Raw genomic sequence first — 24,948 nt, forward strand, 5'->3', positions numbered from 1 at the left:
TTTAAAATGTATTTTTTAGTTATTCTTTTTATTTTAATTAAAAAAACTGATCAATTTAAAAGAACAACACATTTCACAGCCATTTTTTTTTATTAGATAATGAATGATCTTCCCATATGTTTATTTCAGAGTGGCACAGTTTTAGAAAAACTGGCAAATGCTTTGACAGACGATGTCCTCCTTATTTTGTCCCCACTTGTCTCTTCCTGGTGTTTTGAGCAGCTTTTATGAAAGGAAAACTTCCAATCACGTTTAGTGAGAAGATAAAAACATTCAAAAGTGATGTCTGTGCAGAATGTTGAAATGAAAACAAATGTTTTAATTAAAAACGACCATTTGAATTATGTTTTTGCTTTAGATAAAAAAGTAATTTTTTCAGCACTGAAGTAAATGTCTATTTAATTTATACAGTTTAACTTCAATACAGTCAGCATGACTATGACAAAAAGATTCAACATCAACATTTTGAAGAAAGTAAATAGAAAAGAAATGGACAATAAAAACTTACTTTGAAAGATTTAAAAAGGGGAGATTTTTTCCTGGTGTTATTAAATGTCGTGCAAAATGTTTTTAGGGCAAAAGTCTTTTTATATAGTTTTCAATTGAATTTTAAGGTCCTGCAATCACCTTTCTCGTTTTCTTTTCTCCTTAATAATCTGTCAGTGCCAGATCTTGATCTCACCTGCCCAGTCACAGGTGGCGGCAGTGGCAGGCAGGACAGGATGTTGAGAGACGCACAGGCAGGGCTGGCTGTGGGCCTGCAGAGTGTGCAGCAGACGAGCGTTGTGAAAGTCGTAGAAGTAAGCGGAGCCAGTGGAGCTGCCCGAGACCAGGAGAGCTCCGTCCAGGGAAAACTCACACTGCACGGCATATCCCTCCACCTGCAACAACAAAAAGATCCAACATGTCAGCACTGAGTCTGGTTTAGAACTTGTGTAAACTGCAGCACTTGATGGATTTTTTTGAACATCAGGACTACATAGTCAAGAGCCTGGCAAAGTCATATCTACTCTCCATCAACTGTTTGCAAATTAATTTACGGTAATCAAAAGTTTGACTTATGTTGCTGTTTTGTTATGCTTGATAAACAGTTTACTTTTTTCAATGAAAAACATTTTATTTTTCCTTTAACCAAAGAGCCTAAAAGGAGGGGTCAAAGAGCCACATATGGTTCTGGAGCCTCAGGTTGCAGAACCACAACAACTTTTCCCGCAATCTGACGTGGAAACATAGTAATCTACTTGGTGTATATTTTAGATAAGGAAGAGGGTAAAAGGGTGGGATCAGTAAAACACACTGATTTCAGGATTGCTGCAGAAGCTGCAAACATCTATGCATGCGTGAATGTCGTCACACTGCAATGCATGATCTATAGATAAAATTTGTGATTGCAACCCTGATACCCTAATACCGTACCTACTGACCTTATGTCCTTCGAATCGCCGCCTCTTGTTCATTCTGTATGGCCTTTGGGTGGAGAAAAGTGCCATGTAGTTCCCATTGGTCTGGGCAACAAATGTGTCTTCCAGCGGGTGGAGAGCCAAGCTTGGGCAAGTGTAACGCTCCTGGTGGCCAAATAAGTGAAGCGTAAAAAACCAAAAGGGACGTTAAATATGCTCTTAACCTTTTCAAATTGCTTTGACCAATGAGTCAACTGGTCTTTTTTCAAATAAACATACATGGTTTTATTCCTACACACCTCTTATTTTGATTATTTTCATGCCTAACAAATCCTAAAATCACATTTTTAACACGTTTTGTAACCAAACTTTGCTCTATTTTTGGAGATTTGCACAATTAAAATAGAAGATTAACTCAGAATATGAGTACAGTTTCGTAGTTGACCCTTTAATGTAATATGCCAGGCTGCATCACTGGGTTCTAGGTGTTGCTTTTTAGGTCAACGCACAAAGATGTCTTACATTGTAGATTTGGTTGGAGAGGACAGCTGTGGTCTGGTAGTCCCAGGCGATGAGCGTTCGATCTGCTGAGTCTCTGCTCACACAATCAGAGCTCGTAATGAAATCCTCCCCACCTCTCAGAAAGAGGATGTCCAAGGTCTGCTGGACCCCTGCTTTGTACACTTTCATCACCTAGAAGCACACAAACACACATGTGTGCAAAGTCACAACTAGCTTCCTCACTAGAATCAACTTTGGATCTATTGTAAAAGCACCCCCCCCCCCCTTAAAAAAACAACAACAAAAAACAACAACAACAACAATGTCGTTTCTAGAACATACTTTCTGCAGAGCGGCAGGAGTTCATTAGAGTTCCTCACCTCTAAGTTGTAGGTAGAACCGTTGCCATGCAGCAATCCCATCCCCACTTCCCGACATCCGTCTGTTTGACTGCTCACCCACTAGCCTATAGCCCTTCATACCCCCAAACCTAACATTACTGGTGCAACAAAAACGAGAGCAATATTGGCGCCATCCAGTTTTGAGCCAGAAACCAGCTCGGATGAGGAAAACAAAGATCTTGTCTTCTACAAGAGGATGCAGGTGTATCTCCTATGTCACAATTAAGCTCTTTTTTAATCTGAATTTTTTTCATCTGCTCCGGATTCACAAGAGTTTGAATAAAGAAATACTCAGAAATGCAATTTTGAGCTTACATTTTTTTTATATATGTCCTCCACCATCAGAAAAATACCATGATAAAAACACAAAAAAATACTAATTTTCATCGGAGAGATTCTTTAAAAGACCATCTGGACGTTTGTCCTTAAGGAATTTGAAAACATTTACACCATCTTGTTGCCTTTAAGGCTTTTTTGTGGATTCTGAGTTTTCTAATTATGTGAGGAAAATCGACAATAGCATCTGCTGATTTTCACAACTTCAAAGAAGACATTGATTAAATGACATAGCTACAGAATAAAGGCTGATAAATCAATAATTACATATATGCCTCCAACAAGCAAGTCCTTGATCTGAAAGTCATCAGCATCTTGAGACAATGCCAGAAATTAACTCAGTTTAAATATCAAGGGGTGAAATACAAATGCAGGTTTCCTACAAAGTGGAATTGAGACGCTGCTTGGTCAGATCAGGTTGAAAGAGAACAGACCAGCTGCTCTGTATAGGGGAGAGCGTTTAACCTTCAACCCTTAGCTGCCACTTAAGCTGCAGTCTAATTCACCGGAACTTTTAGCTGTTTTTCCTGTCACTGAACCTTAAATGAACATGGGAGATTTGACCCTTGTTTCAGCCCCTAAAGTCCACCTGACTACAGGTCAACGGTTGGATGGCTGCACTTGTAGGGGAGCTGGGTGATTTCGGTCCTGTCTAGCTTTAACTACAGAGAGACAGCCTGACAGACAGCCAGGACATCACATCTTCAAAAAGCTGAGGACAGCTTCATTGGAAACTTATATCAATGCTGACTGGCAGAAGTATCAATGGAGTATTGAATCTAAAAATAAAAAAAGACCTGCCAGAGGAAGACACGGCTTGCCAAAGAGGAGAATTTGAATTCGGATTCAGGGGAAATGAACAGGATTATCATATAAAGCAGTCCATTACGCTTAATAACAATATTAGGCTGCAGCTTCACAGGAACCATTTATACAGCAAGAATGACGTTTGCTTTAAACACCCTGTGACATAACCTGCCCTGTTTGTGCAGTAAAACACGGATGGTTGAGTAAAATGAAATCTTGATTGCTTAGTGTGTGACTGGAGTGTGTGGCACGGAAGACATTTGGGTAAAGCTCTCACATGCATTAGAGCTACAGAGCAGAGACCTTGCAAACACACATCTGCTGTTGAGAAGAAGGGAAACAAATTTGACCTTGCAGCTACGAGAGTCCCATGCTTTGACTGCAGAACTGTAACCTCCACACAGGACAACGCTTGGGTTGCTGGGGTGCAGAGCAACGCACATCACCTTGAACTCGTTGTTCAACTTCACTGTCTGTTGACCTGCAAACATGAAGCAGAAAAAGAGCAGCAGAAAAAACTAAATGCAATTCCTCTTAGACTCTTTTCTTTGTGCAGCTATATGGTAGATGTGGTGCAGAGTGAAGAACAGCTGTGGAAAAAGGAAAATAAATCCATTCACATCCAAGAACTGTCACAAATCTTTATGGTCAGAGTCAAAGCAAAATAATGAACTTACAAATCAGTCAAATCATTATTTGTTTAACATATGGGCAAAAAGATAAAAAACAAATGAACTTGGGTAAGCAGTTATCGCTGCCCTTTAACGAGGTAACAGTTACAAGGTTTTTTAGTGCTGCAAAGATAAAAAGAGAAAATTGAAGTGCCTCACCACCACATCTCATCTGCTTCTCCTTATATAATCTAAAACGCTTATATAAACTCTTCCTTTTTAAAAAAAATCTTTTTGGGGCTTTTAACTCAACTGACACATTTGCTTAATATCATGGCTATGATTTCTTGCTCTATCTTTAATAAAGCATCTTTCATATTCCCTAGTGTTCAGGATTTTAATCAGTATTTCCTATTAACTATAAACAAATCTTTAAAAAAAACTAGAAAAGTTGCATTACCTGCGATAATTCTAGTGTGAATGCTTTCTACTGAATGTGGTCACTGAGGATGCTTTGGCAATTTAAGAAATTGCTGAAAGAACTTGCTGAAAATGCTAAAAGATTTTGCATAACTCTCAGAATGATTTGGTCAACTCCAAATTATCCTAAAAACCCTCCGCAGATGCCAAATTAGACACACACAAAAAAAGCAAACGCGTTGCAAAAATATTAGCTTAACTTTAAATTAACCAAAGCAGTAATCGATGAAAATCATGTTTTCAAAATGTTCTTGTGAAATTTTTCTCATGATGGAGAACATATATAAAGAGAGATAAACATTTGTTTCTGAGTATTTCTTTATTTAAATCGTTGTGCATGGGGGGTAGAAAAAAACATCTGGCTTGAAAAGCTTGTAGTTGTGACATAAAATCTACAATCGGCAGGCCACAAGCTCTCTGCTCTGCTCCATTCTGATGCATCCACTTGTTGACAACCAGATCCATGTAGGTCTTTATTTTCTTCGTCCGGGTTGGCAAACTGTACGGCTTGATAGCTCTCATATTGCTCACCTTTTTTTTGTACCGATAATGTTAGGTTGGGGGTTGTACGGGGCTGTAAACTAATGGGAGAACGTGTAACCAGGTGGATGATGGGAAATGGACGGACTTACTCAGTTCTGCCAGCAACTCAGAGGCCAACTTCTAATGAGCTACTGGCACTCTGCAGTATAGAAGCATTTGTGTAGCATAATTAAAAATAAAAGTCAAAACCTGAAATGCTTTTTCATTTTCAAAATGAAGCTGCATTTGTTGACTCAAAAATTAAATGAAAAAGCAATTCGCCAAAAAGTCCAGAGAAGCTGTGTACAATCATTAGGAATGCACAGCCATCACAAAGCGCTCTCCTCTGCCGCTAAAACAAGGCTACAAGCCTGAACGCACTGCTCCTAGACATGTCTGTGTCTCTTAGCAGCCGGACACACGGAGATAGCACTGACGTCATCGCCCCGCCTCCTCTCTGGAAATGCTAAGTGGAATTGAATTATGTGACACTATTCGCAAGGTGGATGTGAAAATGAAAATGCAATCCCCTCTTTGCATTTTCGTTTTAACTATGACACAGAATAAGCGGTTCTTAAGTAGTAAATGAAAAAGCGTTTTGAAGTACTGATTTTTAATTTTAATTTTGAGTCAAAAAATGCAGCTTCATTTTGAAAATGAAAAAGTATTTCTGGTATTGACTTTTATTTTTAATTATGCTACACAAATGCTTCCATACTGCAGAAACTATGTCCTAGAAAACAACACCACTGGGAAAATAGAATAAAAGATAATCGAAGTGGGACTTTAAACATAGACTGTACAGACTAAACCCTTTTTCTGGGAAAAAAATGGTTTATTTTCAGACAATGGAGTTTGTAACTGAACAAACAAAGAAAATACCATTTGCACATATTTAAGATAAAAAAAAGGCACGGTTTAGATGACTATTCATTGTTCTATGATTAAAAGTATTCCAGTGCAAACCATGAACTCATATTGACGCTCAAAGCTTAGTTGACAATAAAATCAGAGCAGTAAATAATATTGGGTCTTTTACAACCCTGCTTTTATTTTGTCGGGTACATCTGCAGAGTAACAGCAGTATGTTGTAAAACTTTAATAAGTCCCTGCCTTCTTCTATGTGCTCAAAACTGTAAACGCTGCAAAATGGCGCATAAATAACTATTGCAATGAGTCCCCTTTATTCTGAGCTGTTGCTCACATTAAATCCTAGGAATCTACCATTTTCATTAGAGGACGATAAAGCTTTTACTCCCTCCTCTCCATGAGTCTCCTCAGACTATAAATTAAAGTCAACATTTGTCGTTTCTGCTCAGTGACAAATTAGATTTCGACTGATTAGATATCCCGACTTCTTTAGCTATGGAGACTAAACACAATATAAATAAAAACCACATTACCTCAGAGAAACAAATTATCCTGAAGCCTTTCTTGCATTTGTTAATCTGCAGCATAAAAAGGAGCCTCTATTACACGTTTGTGCACTCAGCAATATGTGTAATCACACCGTGCTGTTGCCTGTAGTGATAAACATAGTGGTTAGTAAACAGACAATAAATCTGGTGGTAAGAGGGCCAACAGCTAAAGAAAACTACCCATGGCCATCAAGGTGGAGTTTATTCACTAGCTAAAGTTTTTATACCAACCTATACTTGGCAAATTAAAGTTTTTCTTTTATTAAATCTCACTATTTTATTGACTGGACATATTTGATTCGCTTAAAGTGAACCAGAGTTTGTTTTCCTCCAGTAATTCAGAACAAATTTTCAGTCTGAGTACACCCAGGCGCAGCCTGTTTCGGGACCAGGAACTGCTCTCGGACTCATCTTTCAAGGTGGTCTCAGTTCGTTTCCAATCGGAGAGCAAACTTCGGTTCGCTCTGAGATTCCTCGGTCTGAATACAATTCGTCCTCGCGAGCGGAACAACTGGTCCAAAACGCCCTCCCTAGCTGGTGGTTACGTGATCTAAACACGGTCAGAATGTAGCAACTCCTTTCTTTTATTTTAACACAGCGGAAAACACGTTTTACATGCTTTTCTGTCTTGTTGTGCGAGACTGTGACCTCATCCTAAAAGTTACCTAGTAGTTCCTTAACAGAATTTTCTTAAAACAATGCCATAACACCACAGCAATGAGACACAGCAACTCACTGAAATGTGGCCTAATGAATGCAGGCTCATCAAAACCACTTTCAACAGTCTGAATACAGACCAAACGCAAGGTTCAAAGCTCAATCCGGACAAAATAAAGAGAACTGGGTCTGGAACAAACGGTTTTTCCAGTCTGACTACACCCTTACTCTGATCATCTTTTGAGCTTTTGAGTTATTTTGGAAGGGTTTCCAGTGGTCTCTTAATTATGGTTTTGCCTTCGGTCATTGGACGACCCGCTCAACCACCTGAGCCACTGTCGCCCCATAGATGGCGAGCAATATTGGAGCTATCCATGCTTACAGTTTAAACCAGTTCCGACTAAAAAGATATTTGTATAACTAAGACTCAGAAATACAAATATAACCTTACATTTTCTTTATTTATATATGTCCTCCATCATCAGATAAACGCCCCAAGAACATGTTAAAAACACAAAAATTGCAATTTTCATCAGAGTGGATGTTAAGATATTTAATCAACTCACCAGATGAAACCTGGAAAGATGTTTTAGAGTTTAAGGGGAGAAAAATGGTGTGTTAAAAAAATGTTTTACACTGGAGCTGTATCAAAATCAATTTAAAAATGTCACACCTCGATAGGGAACAAGAACACCGAGGGGCTTTCATTTAATTAGGCATGAAAGGGTGAGACCAAAAATTTGTATTTTATTTCCCAGAAAACATAAACTATAAGGCAGCAACTCAAAAGCGGTGCGGCGTGGAAATCCTCGGGGGGCACGATGGCTCCTCATTAATTTCTTGAACAAACACAAAAGACCCTGTATAACAAAAATCTGAACCTGTTAGTCCATGACGAAAATGCACTACATTACACAGCTTTTGAGGGATTTTCCTTGTGGGCATTTTTCAGAAAGGCAGAGACGTGACTCATAGACCCAAACTTAAATTGGCCTTCCCCTTGGAGGAGGGCTAACTCACTTCCAGAATTGACTTTCCGAAAATTTAACAGACTATTTCATCAGGCTTGCACTTCCAGCCTAATTGGCTTACCCAACGGCAAAGATCTGTCAGAGAGATTTAAAACTCATGTTTGGCAAGACAATAAAAAGTCAACATTCCCATCATAATAAACTGGGGCTCCTCATGTTTTAATTAAGCTAGAATAATTAGCTGTCTTGAAAGGGCAGATAAGAGAGGACTGCAGTCATCTGGCCCTCCCTCATGGCATCTTAACAATGGCGCTTTGAAAGGACAGTGATTATGCACAAACACCATAAACAGTGGATGTCTACAGAGTAGATTACATAAACTTTGACTACGATAGCAAGAAAAGCTTCTGGTTGAAACAGTCTTGACTTTATTTACTTTAGATTTCATTGGTTTATTGGTCGTTATAGCGAAAGATTTCGAATTTAAAGTCTCAGGAAAAGTGAAGTGAGTGAAGCTAGTGTCAGTTTTTATGTGCTTCCTTTCCTTTTTCATATTTTTTAATCTAGTAGGAAAAGGAGAATCTTTCAGTGCCACAAAAATATAGAGTATAAGCCTTCATTAAAAGCTGAATATTCATGACATATGAGATTTAAAAGGGGAAGTTCGTTCTGATATTAGAAACCGCATGGGTTTGAGTGTTTTTTCTCCAGGAATTTGAACTGGTGTGTCACAAAATTCCATAAATCCTTCATGAACACTATCCCAGTTAAGCTTTCAAACTGAATTCATACGTCCAACCTCCATATTTTAATATTTCTCAGTAGAAAAATATAACGTATTGATCTGTTTGTTTTATTTTGAAGCAACTGCTAGAGTACGGAGTTTAAACTGAGAGTGATTTCATCTTTGCTGTATCATGCTCTGCAGTGACAGAAGTTGTGCAGAAGCTGAGCTGAATATTCAGCTCTCACTTTAGGATTACAGTAGAACTGAGTTTTTTCTTTCTTGATATGCATGCAAATCTCTCTTCTGGGAAACAATATGGTTACATTTCAAGAGTAAACAAAGACAATTGAACAGAATGCCAGACATTTAAAGAGGGGGATTACTTCCCAAAGACTTGTCGGAAGTATGACATTAGTTTTCATGCCAGTTAGATCTCGCTTGCTTGCTTGTTTAGAAATGAGGATCAAATAAAAATTAGTTTGTTTATGGTCCCAGCGTGTGACGTTCCAGGATAAGGTCATGGTGGCTCCTCCTGTGGTGATGTATCCACTATTGATTTCCTTCCTGGGGCTGCCTGTGTGTTTAATGGGCTGGCCAAGCTATTATCCGCAGGCTTTATTGACCCAATTGACAGACGTGCTGAGAGGGGAAGTGCAAACAGCTGCTAGTTGTGGTTGCCATGCGCTGACCCAAAAATGTAGAAACCAGGAAGGCCTTTAAATCTTTAACAAATTTTCTGTTCTTTCCATCCTTTTGTTCCAACTCTTATTTTGTAAGAAATCAACAAACATTAAGAGAAGTTTTTTTTTTTTTTTAAATCATCTCTGGTAACTTCTGTCTTTTCAACATTTGAACCATCAGGGTCTTCTATGTTCAAATTACTCAAGTTTTTGGTGAAGTCCATATTTATACAGCACTCTGACAAAAAATACAAAATAAATTAGCCAGATTTTGTACATATCATAACAAAAAATAACCAGAGAAAAACACTAGCAAACTAGCCTAATAACTGACGGCAAGACCAGGATGTAGATACTTCAGCAACTGCAGAACATCCTAATGCTATGATCACACCATTCATGTGACACGTGTTTTTGAATGCTCTATTCTTGAACGTGATGTTCACACTGGACAAGCAGGGAGGGACTTCTTCTTTTTCTACTGTTTACAAGCGCATGTCTGCCACATACAGCTGAAAGAGGCTTGGTGCAAAATCTCAAAGCGGTGCAAATCCCACAGCTGTATTCCTATATATATATATATATATATAAATAAGAGAAACCACCCTTCTGCAGGTGGTTTCTCCTCCAAGCTTGGGTCCTCTACCAGAGGCCTGGGAGCTTGAGGGTCCTGCGCAGTATCTTAGTTGTTCCTAGCACTGCGCTTTTCTGGACTGAGAGGTCTGTGGTCTTTCCAGGGATCTGTTGTAGCCACTCCGCCATTTTCCAGGCTTTCTTCAGTTCTTCTCTGAGTCCCTGGTATTTCTCCAGTTTCTCATGTTCCTTCTTCCTGATGTTCCCATCACTTGGCACTGCCACATCCACCACAACGGCTTTCCTCTGTTCTTTCTCCACCACTAATGAAAATAATAATAATAATACTAACAATAGATACTTTATTTATCCCACAATGGAGAAATTCTTCTCCACATTTTGACCCATCCCCTGGGGGGAGCAGTGAGCTGCAGACTAGCCGCGCTGGGGGGGCAACAGCTGGCTTTCGGTTGTTGGACAACCTGCTCTTGGTTTGCCATTACCATCCTATCAGTCTGGATCTGGAAGTCCCACAGGTTTTTTGCCCTCTCATTCTCTACTACCTTCTGAGGTGTTTCCCATTTTGACCTTGGGGTTTCCAGTCCATACTCTGCACACATGTTCCTGTATGTTATTCCAGCCACTTGATTGTGGCGTTCCATTACGTCACTACTAAATATTAGTCCTGGATTGGTCAAAGTTCGACCTGGTTTAACTTACAACACATGGTCCATGGCCGCACATTTTGTTCGTAGAGCCCAAAAACGTTCTTAAAAATATACGTACCTCTGCGTGAACGTGACAGTTTTGAACGCTGTAGCCCAAAACTCACATTTATGTGTGTTAATGGACTTTTCTTTGAAAATGGTTGCTGGAACACGCGTTGCAGAAGGCTGTGCGAACGTAGCTTAAGACTTAAAAATAGATAACAGATACATAAATCTGGGTATCATCAACATCTTCTGCCGTAAAGTTTGACAAACATAATCCAAACTGATTAAGATAAAAAATGCAAGAAAGATCTGGAATTTTTCTGACATTATGACTTTGACGCACCATCATCCATTTTCTCCTTTTGTTATTATATATATAAATGAAAACTTTAGTATGGAATCCAATTTTTTTCTTTTTAAATCTGTACATGTAAACGCAATAAGAATATGTTTTTCTAATAATAAACCACTCTGACAATAGACTCAACCTTTTGCCGTCATTTTGCTCAGTTATCTGTCATGCTAAAAGTGTAAACATTAATGACAACAACTTAATCAACTAAAAACAAATAAACCAAAAATACAAAAACATTTATTGGAATTTTTTGGATTATTTCTTTAAAGCCTGAAGGTCACAATAGGGGATTGAACGAGCAAAATTTGGCTCTGGAGCTTCAGTTTGCAGACTTTTTGCACCTTTTTATATAGTTTCAGGGTTTTTTTCTATTGAGAAGAAAAAAATGGATTTAACCTACATACTTGTCTGTGGCAATAAGCCAAAACACTTGAATTTAATCTAATTATTGAATGAGTCGTTGGCTATTCCTAAACCTGTCACAGGGTCTGAACCATCAACCTCTCTTAATGAATGAATCTGTTGTTAATTTACTATTTTAGCAGCATTTATTTTACTGCACTTTGGTGGATCTAAAGAAAGGGACTCTTGATATATTCTCCTAAAAGGAGTTGTGGCTAGAGATGTAAACAAAAGACGGTCACTGGGATCAGTTTTTCAGGGGGAAAATAACATTTTCTCTGGATATAATGAAACTTAAATCAGCAGCAGTTAGTTTGAAAAGGGTCAGCGCAAATATGGGAAAACATGCAGAAACGCTGCTGTTGTATTTTTTGATTAATGGCCCTAATGTGCAGCACGGCATGGGTTTGAAAATGGCTGCTACCTACCAGTCTCTACGTCTGTGATCGCTGCCGTGTTGTCAAATGAAGCAGTGAGGAGTTGTTGCCCGCAGGGTGTCCAACAAGCATCACGCACGGCTCCCGAGTGGCAGGTGTAAACCCTGAGGCATCTCCCGCTCGCCGCTCCATCCCACACCTGTCAGATATGGACACAAACCAAACTCTCAGACACATCCTGACCTCAATAAAGAGGGTTTTTTTCTGCACGACATGTATCTGGAACAGCTCTAAAAAGAAAAAAGAGAAAAGATGGGAGTGTAGAGCAAAACACAACAAAAGCATGATGCAAGAAGACTAACGTTTCCAAACATGTAGTTTTGGACGTTAGTGTCATTTCCACAAACGGCTTTTTGGAAATCTGTTTAAGAATTCCTGTTCCCTCGGAAAACTTTTTCTCTGTCGCGGGAGCTTTTGGGTCTAATCTGTCATCTTTGCTTTCCCAGAGCTCACAAAGACATCATCTAAACCACTCACACATAACTCTGCTTTAATGAAACCAAATGGAATTACTCAGCAGAGTGCATGGATGGGAAGGGAAATTGGAAATGAAAGAAGAGCCATTACAGTGGTACAAATCAGGTTTGTTTAAAATCAAAAGCAGCCTTTTCTAATTTATCACAGTAATTTCCCTTGAATGTGCATATAAATCAGCACGGAGGGAAGTGTAATGGCTCTAATTGCTTTGTGTTGTCGGAGGCTTTTTTTTCCCTGATAAGTGATGTATCAGAGGGGAGAAGCACCCGGCTGTCTTCTGTGTGTTGTGACAGTCAGCCCATCTATTGGAACACCTTGCATTAAAATAAATCAGAGCGAATGGAAAGTCTGGTAATGAAGGAGGTGCCAGCCAGGCTGTTAGGTTTGGGGATTTTTTTCGCTTCTGTCTTCCGTTATTAAACTGGACTTCAAAAAAAGATCACTTGGCAAGAAAGCGGGGCAAAAATGCTGTTGCCTTGGTGAGGTATCACACTAATGATGAAGTCTTTTTTATTTTTTTGTCTTTTTACATGCTCTCCCAGCATCACAAGGGCCACAGAGGAACTTTGAAGATCTGTGAAGCTCTGCGCTTCATTATTAAACGTGGATCCAAAAAAGAAAGAAAAAAAAATGCAGGGAAGTGCTGTGCCACGGGAAATGGAGAAGAAAGATGGACAGGGATGAGTGACATATTAATCCAGCAGGCACGGGTTCAACAACCAGAACGCCAAAGATGCCTCCAGGGTGAGGAAAAGGTAATTGACACAGAAATAGACAACCACAATAATAATTGCAGCGTAGAAAGAAGATAAATTGGTGTATCTCTTACAAATGCTGCTTGTTGTGCACTAGTAAGTGATCTTTGTCTAAGGGAAATACTGCCATCTCTAGGCAACAGGTAAATGTGAGACGTAAAAGTACCTGATGATGACATTTTGCCTCAAAAAGCTGCAACAAGTCAGACAACAAGCCACAATGCTTACATCGGTAATACTGTTACTAAAAAGATGCTAAATAGAACCCCCCAGATGCAAACACCTTTACAGTTTTCCAAATCACCAAAAGCTGTGCATCCCTGAGAGAGGGCCTTTTTTCACTCAAGTCCCCTTTCATTTCACCAGCCGCTTAATTGACACGCACAGCGAGTCTTTGCAAATGACTCATTGGGGGTAATGTGCTTCACAAATGACTCTTGATAATTAAAACTGAATTGCTGTTGCGGTTTATCAACTTAAAGCTGCTGCTTTACACCTGCTATAGCCATGGCAACAGGAGATGAGAACAGGCTGCAATGATAACATTAGACTGACCTGACGGAGGTCAAGGCGTCTGCGGCGTGAAGGATATCAACGAGGGAACGGAGAGGGAGTGTTTTTAGATTTTGTTCAGCCTAACAAGAATTTGAAAGGAAAAAAAAACACACACTGGGAACAGTGGTCAAACTTATTACAAGGTGGCAATGCCTGAAAAAGGTAACATTTTTGGAATAATCTGTTTTTCTTACTGTGGTAAATTTAATTCTCCAGAAAACCAAAGTCTGGAGAATTAATTTGACCACAGGAATAAAACCAAATGATTGTTTTCATTCCCCTCCTCTGCCTCTGCCAGCCCGGTCGGAGGTGCACGTGCAAATTCATTCAAAAAGAATTCACTTTTTTTTAAAAGGGAGCTTTTCTGTTGCTTTTATCTCCATAGCAACTATTTTATGTTTTGGTCACCTGGGGGTGACAAACAGATCTTTGTAAATTTTTAGAAGTATCTGCATAAGTAATCTTTTCAATTTCCTTGGCAACGGACGTTTTTTATTAACCACGCCCATATCCCTAACATGTTTGTGTCGTATGACATATCATTTCGTTCAGCTTGAGCCATGTGTCCCTTGTGCCATTTTATGGGGGGCCAGATGACCCCACTCCCAACATTATTGGGGTCATCAGAATCTAGAACGTCTTACTCCAAAAAATTTTTCCCAAGTTTTCCAATGATGGAGTTTAAATTTGTTTAAGATACTAAAGGGGAATTTTTTTGGAAAAGATTTTGACGGTTTCTCACTCTGGGAAATTATCATTATTTTTGTCGTTCACTGTCCCAAAAATTAACTTTAGTTGGGTACTAGGGGCTTGTACATGTTTTGGTGAGTTTCTATGAGGCAGGAGTGACATTTTTGCTCAAAGGCACAGTAAGTAAAAAGGATTGCAAATACAATCTGGTCCTTGCAGTCCAGGGCTGCTGTGGGGCTTAAAAAAACCTGAAACTGAGAATGAAAAAAAAAATCAGTAGGAGGAAAAGAAAGCTTATGTTTCCAAATAATTGGCCTAATTTTCTCACTAAGTTACATATACCAATAAAAATGTTCGGCGTACAACCTTAGTTACCATGGCGGACATTCTTCTGCACTTTGCAGCAGGAACCGACTACTGTTAGTGCGGAGGAAACAGGTGTTGCACAGCGTTGCCACGGTTACATTTCTGGTAAAACCTTCCAATTAAACACAACCTTGGTGAGAGAAAAACTACAGGTAATACATACTCACCCACATACTAGTAATGCTAAAAAGGATGCAGCTATAAACCCTGTCACCATGAATGCTTCTCCAAAAAAAAAAGAAAAAAACAGGAAAATTGTGACTATTAGAGAAATATGCAAAAACCTTTGCTATTACCGTCTTTACAGGATTGTTTTACATAAAAAACGATCAATTCAATTTTGAATTAAGAAAGAAAAAGCAGCAAAAACAACAAACAACAAGTTATATTCATCCAGTTGCTAGTTAACAGCTCAAACTGTGCAAAAGGAACACACAATCCCCCTGCTCAAGGGTTACCATCCCAGAGTTTTCAGATAATCCTTGCATACTAATAACAACATCTTCACCTCCATCCTTTGTCCCAAGTCTCCACCATCTGCTCCAAGCAGCCCTCTCCAGGTGCCAGGCGAGGTGGATGCCACCCCAACACGCTGGTATGATTATGCAAATGAACACATTCATATTTAAATCATTAATTAGCCATGGTCCTCAAAGGATGCTGGTAAGAAAGCAGAAGTGCACACTGATGGAGAAATGTTTGTGCACTGGCAGGAAGCAAGATTGCTTGACCTTTTATGTCTGGGGGACCGGGGACTTGTTTCGAGGTGTGAAAGGAAAACACGAGCAGGGAAAGAAGTGGGGAAAAAAAGCAAGACAGATTTTTTTTTCCTCCTGTGAGTGCTGACACACGTTTGCCCTAAATGACAGATTTGATTCTAAAGAAAGGGATGGTAGTGTATAAGTAAATTGAGGCGGCGGTGCTGGTATTAGGTTTTGGTCTGTGACACAGTGCCAATTACACTGAGAGCCCATTAATTGCGACAATTACACTAAATGTCAGTTAAGGTCGTGATTATACATTCAGACCCACTTATTGCACTTTACACCTGCCCAAAACTGCTCTGATGAGAATTTGTCCAACAAAAATGACTCATGAAGAGTCTGTAAATGCTTTGATAAAAAAATTACAGCAGGTTAAAAAAAAGCCTATTTTTACTAATTAGATTAAAAGGTTGACTTTAGCAGAGCTTCAGCAGCTGAACTGAGGTTTTTTTTATGTAACTGGTTACTATTATTTGTGCAAAGAAGGAGTTTTCTGTGCTTATAATTACCTTAAAGGTCTTGTCCATGGAGGCAGATAGTAAGAGGTGACTAAATTGGGGCACAGGAGACCACTGCACTGTGTTGACTGGACCCTTGTGGCCTCCAAGACTCATCAAAAGCCTTCTGGGTATCTTTGCAGCTCTGGGCTTCTGACCAAGATAAGGTGCCAGTTTCGATGGCACATTAGAGAGAATGGGAGCCTCTCTGCTCTGACTCCCGTGATCAGGCTCCGATGGGTCGTCTTTCTGTTCTGTTTCTACTGAAGTGGAAAGTCTCCGTCTTTTAGAAATGTACGGTCTCACATCAGAAGGGACATTTTGTAGCCTTTTTGTTGAATTTGACACCAGACTAAAGCTTTTCTGAATGCAGGGAGGGGTCTGTACAGACGGGATATTCCAATGAGTCATACTTGGAGAAGTACAGTCCATTACAACTTTTTCTTGACGTCTACTGAAACTCCTCCAGTCGCTTTGACTCAGGGATTGCGATTGAGGATGGTAGTTGGACAGTGTGTCTCCATGGTATCCAGAAACCATCTGGTCCATAGCTGAAGTTGGGGGATCGGGTAACATTGGGGCGTTTGGGCTTTGATTTTGCTCAAAAGGTGCAGTTTGGGCCGGGCTTAATCTCTTTTCCTGCTGATCTGACGAGTCGTCCTCGGAGTCTGAATTATCGTATGCAACCAGAGAAGACATCTTCAGAAGGCTCTGAAAACATCAGAACAGAAAGCTGTTAGTCGCTTGTTTAAGGTCCAGTAGGGACATCTAGTGGCTTCTTTGATTTTCTATACTTACAGATCAAACAGGGAAAAAAAAAAAAACATCTGACATTTTCAGAAGAAATGTCTAAATGTTATTGAGAAAGTCCAACTAATGACTTTTTTTTTTCTTAATCAAGAGAAAAAATAGTGAAAAACCAGCAAAGGCCATTAAGGACTTGTTGGTCCTATACCGCTTTATATTACTTTATATATTTAATTTTCAGTTTGGTTTAGTTATATTAAAGCCTATTATGAAAACAACAACGGGTATATCAATACCTTCACTGATAACAATTATCATTTATTCAGTCATGCAACCCTTTTCAGTTAAGGGGGAAAAAAGTTTTTTTTTGACAGAACTTTAGAAAAACAATATATATAATATTTATTTTCATAATATATAGTAATTAACACAAATATATTATTATATATATTTAAACAATGATCTGACAGAGATGCATTTTGAATTACTTAAAAACCAAACATTAAAATATATAGTTTATTACAGCTCTCCCATTACATATTTAAGATTCAAATAAATAAAATGGCATAAAAATATAAGCATTAAAAGGAATTGATGAGGTGGACATATGCTTGCATGGGTGGGTGTGTAGATAGAAACAGAAGTTCCTAAACTTTCTATCAAAAGCTGCTCATATCAAGTTGCATCAATGGCAATAAAATAGAAACAGGGCATTTATTCTAAAATATGGCTATAATGAAACAAAAATTAAACAATTTTATTTGTAGGTGCCTTTAATGCCACTTAAGGTCACCTTACAAGTCTATTTAAAAGACACAAATACAAAGAAAGTTATAAATTCCAATGTCTTAAAGTACCGTATGATTTTGTGTATATTTGATCATATGCAATCTAAATCCCAAAATGTTTCTTTTTATAAGATATATATAAAACAGTGTTGTCTTGATATTATTCACTAAAAGCATAATCATTGAGAGTAGTCCCATTTACTGTTTAACAGTTGGACAAGTTTAAATTCAAAAATGTCAAGTAAGCAAACTGAATCCATGGTAATGCATCAAATATGACTTTTAAAAAATGATCAATTTAGTAGAAAAAGCAAGGGAATGTTGGTTTTGCTGACTATTTCTTTGTTGTACTTCCTTCCTAAGACAATACTTTGGGGAAAATCTATTTTTTGGTTTTAAATGTAATAAGAAACATGGGTTTGTAGAGCTGCTGACTGTGTGTTGCACCCATCCAATGTGTGTAACTTCGTCCTGAAATGTCTTCTACACAAATGTTGACAATATAAAACATAGCAGTATTGTGGTGTCTCAATATCAAAAGACTAGGTATAAGCCAACCTCAGTAGTAAACAGTAGTCATGTGATATATTCTCCAGCTTTTTACAACCAAAATACAACAAAAACAGAAACAGTTAGTAAGATTTTGTTTTATTACTATTAGCAAAGTCAAATGCTGAATACTATTATGCGAGAAAATAAAATGTTTTGTTTAGTTGTATATGATATATATTGTTAGGCAGTCCTGATGAAAGGTATTATCTTGCTGAACAGAGGGGCTGCAGAACGCACCAGAAAAAAACAGAAAACCAGCCTGTGGAAGAGACGGGGATGGAATTTTAATGCAAGATTACTAACAATTGGACTGGAAGACCATTGAGAGCTTTACTGGAAGATTACAACTGCTATACCTAAAGGAGGAATAGATAAGAGACCAGTCAAACAAGTTAAGGCATAAACATGAACACCCAACAACTTTGGGTCATCTGTCTCTGACCTGGGGACTCACTAGGAGGGTAGTTGCATGACCAGTTGCATGGCCGGGTGTTTCTTAATGTGTTGGGTGACCAGGGACCACCCTGTTCTGTATATAAACCCCTGTGTTTAGAACCTTGGTGTGGTGGTTGGTGCACTCATGCTGTCACCACCCAGAGCTCAGTGTAACATTGATCCAAACCTTCAGGGATCATTTTTGACCTTTTTTATATTTTTGCTCCTTGCCCTAACTCGGGTAGGTGCCCAGGAGACAGCCTCAACAAATGTTATTAAACGTTATAGTACTTACAGATGCAGGTGTCACTGCCAAACTGACAGTTTCTTTTGAGTCGACAGTGAGTGAGCCAGGAGGATGTAGCAAGAAGATTAGCTCGCTCGAGTCTCTCTGGAAGATATATAAAAACGACTTGAGGAGAAGATACATAAGCTACACAGTAAATATGTCTTTCATTGTTGCAGCAACACTTAAGGAAGACGTACACAAGCTACACATTTGTGAGTATTGTTGATTCCATCGCAAATTCAAAGATCTCGCACAAAAACCTAACAGTACCAATAACACTTCAGAGTAAAGGTTTCTCTTAAATTTGGTCGTTTTGATGCTGTCTGACAACGTCCGTAATCTTTTATTTTGAAAAGAAAACACAGGAAGTTGATGAAAGTGAGGAATCGTGCGGCTTCACCCGAACTTCCTGCTGGGTAAATATATGTATTACAATCCAAGCTCTTTAATTTTACTGTACAACTAAAAATATATATACAAAGCGTGTAAATTCCCATATTTAAAAAATATTTCCACGCGTTACACTCATAAAAAGAATATCTGCGGAACTCTTCGTCGGCCTTGTGTGCGAGGGGAAGGGTTTACCAGAACACAGGCTGCTTGAAGCCGAATGAGTGAGCTGTCAGCTGGTTTTTTGGACAAAATTAAACGGTATGGTGCTCAGTAACTGTACTTTTTTATGTTGTATCATTGATTGTTTTATCTTATTAAATTTCAAGACGTATTCAGGGAATTTACGGGGAATATTGCACAAAGGGTAAACTCATTACCAGTTAGCGAATGTTTGTCAAGTTAGCATGATCTACCTCTACCGTATGGCAGCTATTTTTTATGTTGCTGTTGGATATAGACATTTCGAAACCATGAGGGATATTCTTTAGCAACAATTATCTTCCTGTATTAAGGATTGTTAGGATTATTTTGGATTTACCAATTCCATTTGATCAGTCGCTCATTCTAATGTTTGTTTCAGTGTGAAAAAGATGACAGACTCACAAGAGGAGGTAGAAGGCGCCATGACTCCACTGCAGCTGTATGAGAGACTAAATGCACAAGGAGAACAAGTCAGATGCTTGAAAACAGCTAAAGCAGAAAAGGTTAGTGACATCATTTCTGTCTGTATGACACTTTCATAATACCAATGACATTTTCCAAACAGTGTTCCTCTACTTGCAGCCTATTGACAGCATTTGTTTCCAAACAAGACACTAGTCTAACAATTTTTTTTACATATTGTTTGTTGTTATAGTAGGTACCACAAGCCACAAACTTCTAAGGTCCAGAATTAAAAGTTGGTGACCACAAACAATAGAGATTCCAATTCCGAACAAAGAAAGAAATAAAATAGATCTCAAATTAAGAAAATTATTCATATTTGACATTTTGCTGATCCCCTTTGTTTTACCGTATTTTCCGGACTATAAGTCCCCCTTTTTTTCATAGTTTGGCAAGGGGTGCGACTTATACTCCGCAGCGGCTTATAGTCCGGAAAATACGGTATATCAAGTTTTTTCTTTTTGACTTTTTCAAAACCACATCTTCCCTATCTGTGTCCTAAACACCATCAATTTGCCACAGGACATTATTTAAGTGATTCTCCAATTCTTAGGATTATTTTAGAAGATCGTTCATTTTATGTTATTACATGCTTTACATCTGTCGAGTGCAGTTTATTATTCTGTATTAAGTGCTTGAACCTGTGACTGCTCCTTGCCGCTCTCATTAACATTGTTCGTCACGATGTGACGTCGATGTTTTGTGGACCTCATTTCTCCTGTACCTTTCACGAAGCTGTGAAATCGATCCAAAGTCACAAAACCACTGGCTCACAAATGTCCGCTAAGTCCACCTTGAAATCAAAGTATAAGGTACCCCAGTAAGCATTCCAGTAACACTGGATATTTTCCAATGCGGAACCCAACTTCTTCAATGGTGAAGTGAGCATGTGCAAACAGAATGCGAAGTGACACCCTTTGCGGTACTTAGTTCAATACTCAATTTTGACAAGCGTGTCTATTGCAAAGTTATTCCTAATGAATAGTGGAATTCTGTAAATGTATGTGTTGTGCTTCAAAAAGCCCTTGAGTTCATAAGATCGTCAAAATGTGTTGGATGCAGCTGTCACATTCTCATGCTCCATGTGGCCAAACACCTGTTCTGTTCAGCTTTCTTCTTATTCAGAGAACTGCATTGCACACGTTGACAAAAGATTAGCTACATTTGACCAATCATCTATCTTACTTTGAGTGTCATTATCAACCTGGTTGTTTTTGGATCAGGTTTTTTTTTTCTTTTTTTTTGGGGGGGGGGGGGGGGGGGGGATTGTTGGATAAGTTGAAAGGAGACTTGCATAGTCAGTGGGCTATTGCCGTTCTAAATATTGAAATGTAAATTTGTTAATATGTAGCAAAAACTACATAAAGTTAGAATACCTAATATTTTACCAACTAAAATCAAATCAATAGTGATTTGGAAGCATGCTGGTGAACTGGCCATTGAAGGATTTGCATATTAAAATGTTTTAAAATTACACTGCTGGGTGTTTTTTCTGACAACTCTTTTCATTTTTCAGGCTGAAATTGACGTTGCTGTTCAACTGCTTCTAAAATTGAAGACGGACTACAAACACTTGACAGGACAGGACTATAAAGCTGGATGTCCACCTCCAGAGAATGTAGTCAACCAGGACAATGGAGCAGCAACAGATGGGATTGATGAAGAGGACAATGTTGACCCGTGGAACGTTTCCACCAGCAATGCAAAAGGAGTAGATTATGACAAGCTCATAGGTCAAATTGTAGTGAGATTCTAATTTCTCTGATTTATGATTAAGGCTGGCAGATTAACATCCTCTTTGAATTTCACAGTGAGGTTTGGCAGCAGTAAAATTGAGACGGAGCTGGTGGACAGAATAGAAAAGGTCACAGGACAGAAACCTCATCGCTTTCTACGAAGAGGAATCTTCTTCTCTCACAGGTTTTCTTCCTCTTTTGTATTCTGTTACATTAAACCGTTACAAACACGTAGAAGAGAGTCTAATAAGGTCTGGTGGATCAGTTAATCACTTCCTAACTTACACTGTCTTGCAGAGATATGCACCAGGTACTGGATGCCTATGAGAAGAACAAGTCTTTTTATCTTTACACCGGAAGAGGTCCATCCTCAGAAGCCATGCATGTTGGTCACCTCATCCCTTTCATCTTTACCAAGTAAGTAGGGCTGGGCGATATTACACGCTGCGTGTGTAAGAGGAATGAGCATGTGCCACACGAGAGCGAGTGAGAGCATGCACAAGTGTTGGCGGCGCGCCTTCATGTTTGGTGTTACGCAGTGAAGGAGAACAGTAATAAAAGGTTTCCACCGGGGGTTGGAATAGGTTTGTGGTGCTGCTGCCTTTGACTGCGATGGGCTTTAGCCAAATGTTGCAGCATGGGGTCTCTCCCTCCACGTCTGTGGCAGCAAACGCATACCAGTTCCAAACAACAGATAATTTTATTCCTTTCTTGGGATCAAACTCCCCACTCTCACCGGTAGCCATGTTGTCGCTTGCTGTTTCGTCTGTGCTATGATGTTGTTGTTTGTCGCTTGCCATACCGCTGTGTGAAACTAATGCTACGGTAGCTCTGGGGAGCCAAAATGCCGCATTACACAAAAACTCGATTTAGGTATTTTTTAAACCGCCCGTAACAAAAAATTTGAAGGAATTCATTCAATCGATTTTTCGCCCAAGCCTACAAGTAAGTCCTTCCTCTCCAACATTAACAAACAAAGCCGTCGCTCTCAGGCTGTGGATTTTTTTAACCGACAAGTACCAATATGTTTCATAAAACATTTTTTTTAAAAATGCTTTAAAGAAAACTAAAATTGGCAAAAATGAAAATGATAAAACACAAAAAAACATGTTGCAGGTGGGGGGGGGAATGCCGCAACATTCCAACAAAAGCGCCATAAAAAACGTTTGATTATGTTCACAATTGAAGTTGATCCTTTAATTCTCTTGTAGGTGGCTTCAAGATGTGTTTGACATTCCCTTGGTGATCCAGCTCACTGATGATGAAAAGTATCTGTGGAAGGATCTAGCAATAGAGGAATGCCACCGCTTTGCAGTGGAAAACGCCAAGGACATCATTGCCTGTGGCTTCGATGTCAACAAGACTTTCATCTTCTCGGACTTTGACTACATGGGGTAATTTCTACATAGACACCACCAAATTCATTAATAAAACACATTTTTTTGCAGTTTTTCAAAGCTATGCCTACGTACATTTATTCTTTTGGTCATTTGTAATTTTCTTCCACAGTTCATCTCCTGAATTCTACAGAAATGTGGTGAAAATCCAGAAACATGTGACATATAATCAGGTTAAAGGGATATTTGGCTTTAAAGACAGTGACTGCATTGGTAAGTAGGAAAAAAAAAAAAGCTTTCACTAATTTAAAAAAACAAAACAACTATAGTTAGTCTTTTTCTATTTATAAAAGACAATCTTTTTGATACCCAGATTTCAACAGCAATTGATTTTTTTTTACTTATTTAAGGAAAAATCAGCTTCCCGGCCATCCAAGCAGCACCATCCTTTAGCAACTCCTTCCCTCAGATTTTTGGTGGCAGAAAAGACGTTCAGTGTCTCATCCCCTGTGCCATAGACCAGGTGAGGATGACAACACGCAACAGTTGTTTATCATGCAAAAGACAAGGATTTGGGACTTTGATTTTACTCGTTGCTCTCCTAGGATCCGTACTTCCGAATGACGCGAGACGTCGCTCCCCGAATCGGTTATCCCAAACCAGCTCTGCTGCACTCTTCCTTCTTCCCCGCCCTGCAGGGGGCGCAGACTAAAATGAGCGCCAGCGACGCCAACTCCTCCATTTTCCTCACCGACACACCCAAGCAGATCAAGAACAAGGTGCCTTGTTCAATCTGCTAATCTATTAAAAAGAAAAGGAAAAAAAGCCATTTTCTGACATTTTGTGACCCCACACAGATCAACAAACATGCATTTTCGGGAGGAAAAGACACCATAGAGGAGCACCGAAAGTTCGGTGGCAACCCAGACGTAGACGTCTCATTTATGTATCTGACTTTCTTCCTTGATGACGATGAACAGTTAGAAAAAATCAAGCAGGTGGGTGAAAATACAGGGGGGAGAAAAATCCCATTTGCTATTCTTTCTTGATTGTTTTCTTCCTCCTTTTTCTGCTTTCCCATCCTCCTCTGAATCCCACTCTCCTCCCTGCAGGACTACTCAAGTGGAGCTCTTCTAACAGGAGAACTCAAAAAGATTTTGATTGAGACTCTGCAGCCGATGATTGCCCAGCATCAGGAACGACGCAAACAAGTCACGGAGGAGACCGTGAAGCAGTTCATGACACCCAGGCCGCTAAATTTTAAATTGTAACCCACGATTGCAGCTTTTTTCTTCCATGAAAAGGTTGTAATCCCTCACGATAGGCGTGAATAAGCATGACATTTCCCATGTTCTTGTCATCTTTAACATGAAATTTGTCGATTTATTGCCAGATTAAATGTCGTTAAACCATAAAATAATATTTATTTAAAAAAAAAAAAGTTAATTCAACTCTATCTGCACATCTGCTTGTCAGCTGTTCAAATGGTACTGAAAAAACTTCTTTCAATAACAAAAGTGGATTAGGAGTAACAATTAGAATAATGGATTCAAACATTCATCAACACAAACGCGGAGGCAAAGTTTCTAAAATGAAAATTGGTTTATAATTGGTAAAATTATTCAACTTTATTGTCATATGTTTATGTAATTGCACATTAAAAATATTCAACAACATCTTACATTAGTAATCATTTTTGTCTGGTTTGCATTTGCTGCCAAAGTACACAAACCCAACACACAAATATTTGGTTTAATTTTAAATCATTGGTAAACAATTTTATTTATTTGCTATTTTTTTTCCCCCCTCCTAAAACTCATTTTAATTTATGCGAAAACAGTTTTATAAACAATCGTTTATTTTTAACTTAATGAAGGTGGGAAAAAAATCCTTACATTAAAAACAAATTCAAA

At 38.8% G+C, this 24,948-nt stretch overlaps 2 protein-coding genes across 7 annotated transcripts; one reads left to right on the forward strand and one right to left on the reverse strand.

Moving 5' to 3' along the window:
* Positions 1 to 71: 71 nt before the first annotated feature.
* On the reverse strand, positions 72 to 19,256 carry wdr25 (WD repeat domain 25). 5 transcript variants are annotated; one of them, XM_020713889.3, is made up of 8 exons: positions 19,104 to 19,256; positions 18,913 to 19,008; positions 16,108 to 16,806; positions 11,983 to 12,130; positions 3,796 to 3,926; positions 1,923 to 2,093; positions 1,425 to 1,565; positions 72 to 881 (listed from the first exon to the last, which is right to left on the reverse strand). In XM_020713889.3, the coding sequence occupies exons 3-8, from the start codon at positions 16,792 to 16,794 to the stop codon at positions 660 to 662; spliced, it is 1,500 nt and encodes a 499-aa protein (XP_020569548.1). In that variant the 5' UTR covers positions 16,795 to 16,806; positions 18,913 to 19,008; positions 19,104 to 19,256; the 3' UTR covers positions 72 to 659. The 5 variants fall into 5 exon arrangements, with proteins under 5 accessions (XP_020569548.1, XP_078796719.1, XP_020569547.1 ...); XM_078940593.1 differs by having other exon boundaries at positions 1,417 to 1,565; XM_020713888.3 differs by lacking the exon at positions 19,104 to 19,256 and having other exon boundaries at positions 18,913 to 19,047.
* wars1 (tryptophanyl-tRNA synthetase 1) lies at positions 18,979 to 24,711 on the forward strand. Of its 2 annotated transcripts, XM_011490297.2 has the most exons (12): positions 18,979 to 19,118; positions 19,263 to 19,322; positions 19,880 to 20,003; positions 21,479 to 21,695; positions 21,774 to 21,882; positions 21,996 to 22,115; positions 22,910 to 23,092; positions 23,208 to 23,308; positions 23,446 to 23,558; positions 23,641 to 23,814; positions 23,893 to 24,033; positions 24,148 to 24,711. In XM_011490297.2, the coding sequence occupies exons 2-12, from the start codon at positions 19,279 to 19,281 to the stop codon at positions 24,304 to 24,306; spliced, it is 1,485 nt and encodes a 494-aa protein (XP_011488599.1). In that variant the 5' UTR covers positions 18,979 to 19,118; positions 19,263 to 19,278; the 3' UTR covers positions 24,307 to 24,711. The 2 variants fall into 2 exon arrangements, with proteins under 2 accessions (XP_011488599.1, XP_004082290.1); XM_004082242.4 differs by lacking the exon at positions 18,979 to 19,118 and having other exon boundaries at positions 19,268 to 19,557.
* The last annotated feature ends 237 nt before the right edge of the window (positions 24,712 to 24,948 follow it).

The sequence above is a fragment of the Oryzias latipes genome, chromosome 22, assembly GCF_053564925.1.
Source record: "Oryzias latipes strain Hd-rR chromosome 22, Olatipes_Hd-rR_3.1".
Lineage (NCBI taxonomy): Eukaryota > Metazoa > Chordata > Actinopteri > Beloniformes > Adrianichthyidae > Oryzias > Oryzias latipes.

What these genes read in the sequence shown, in the direction of transcription:
- wdr25 (XM_078940594.1), bottom strand. Translation starts at nt 19,047, where the DNA reads ATGTATCTTCTCCTCAAGTCGTTTTTATATATCTTCCAGAGAGACTCG. An exon ending in CCATGGACAAGACCTTTAAG is followed by an intron (nt 12,131 to 16,107) that starts GTAATTATAAGC and finishes CATATCTGACAG; the next exon opens with GTGTGGGATGGAGCGGCGAG. An exon ending in GAAGGACATAAGGTCAGTAG is followed by an intron (nt 882 to 1,416) that starts GTACGGTATTAG and finishes TTGTTGTTGCAG; the next exon opens with GTGGAGGGATATGCCGTGCA.
- wars1 (XM_011490297.2), top strand. Translation starts at nt 19,279, where the DNA reads ATGAAAGTGAGGAATCGTGCGGCTTCACCCGAACTTCCTGCTGG. An exon ending in AAACAGCTAAAGCAGAAAAG is followed by an intron (nt 20,004 to 21,478) that starts GTTAGTGACATC and finishes TTCATTTTTCAG; the next exon opens with GCTGAAATTGACGTTGCTGT. An exon ending in CCAAGCAGATCAAGAACAAG is followed by an intron (nt 23,815 to 23,892) that starts GTGCCTTGTTCA and finishes GACCCCACACAG; the next exon opens with ATCAACAAACATGCATTTTC.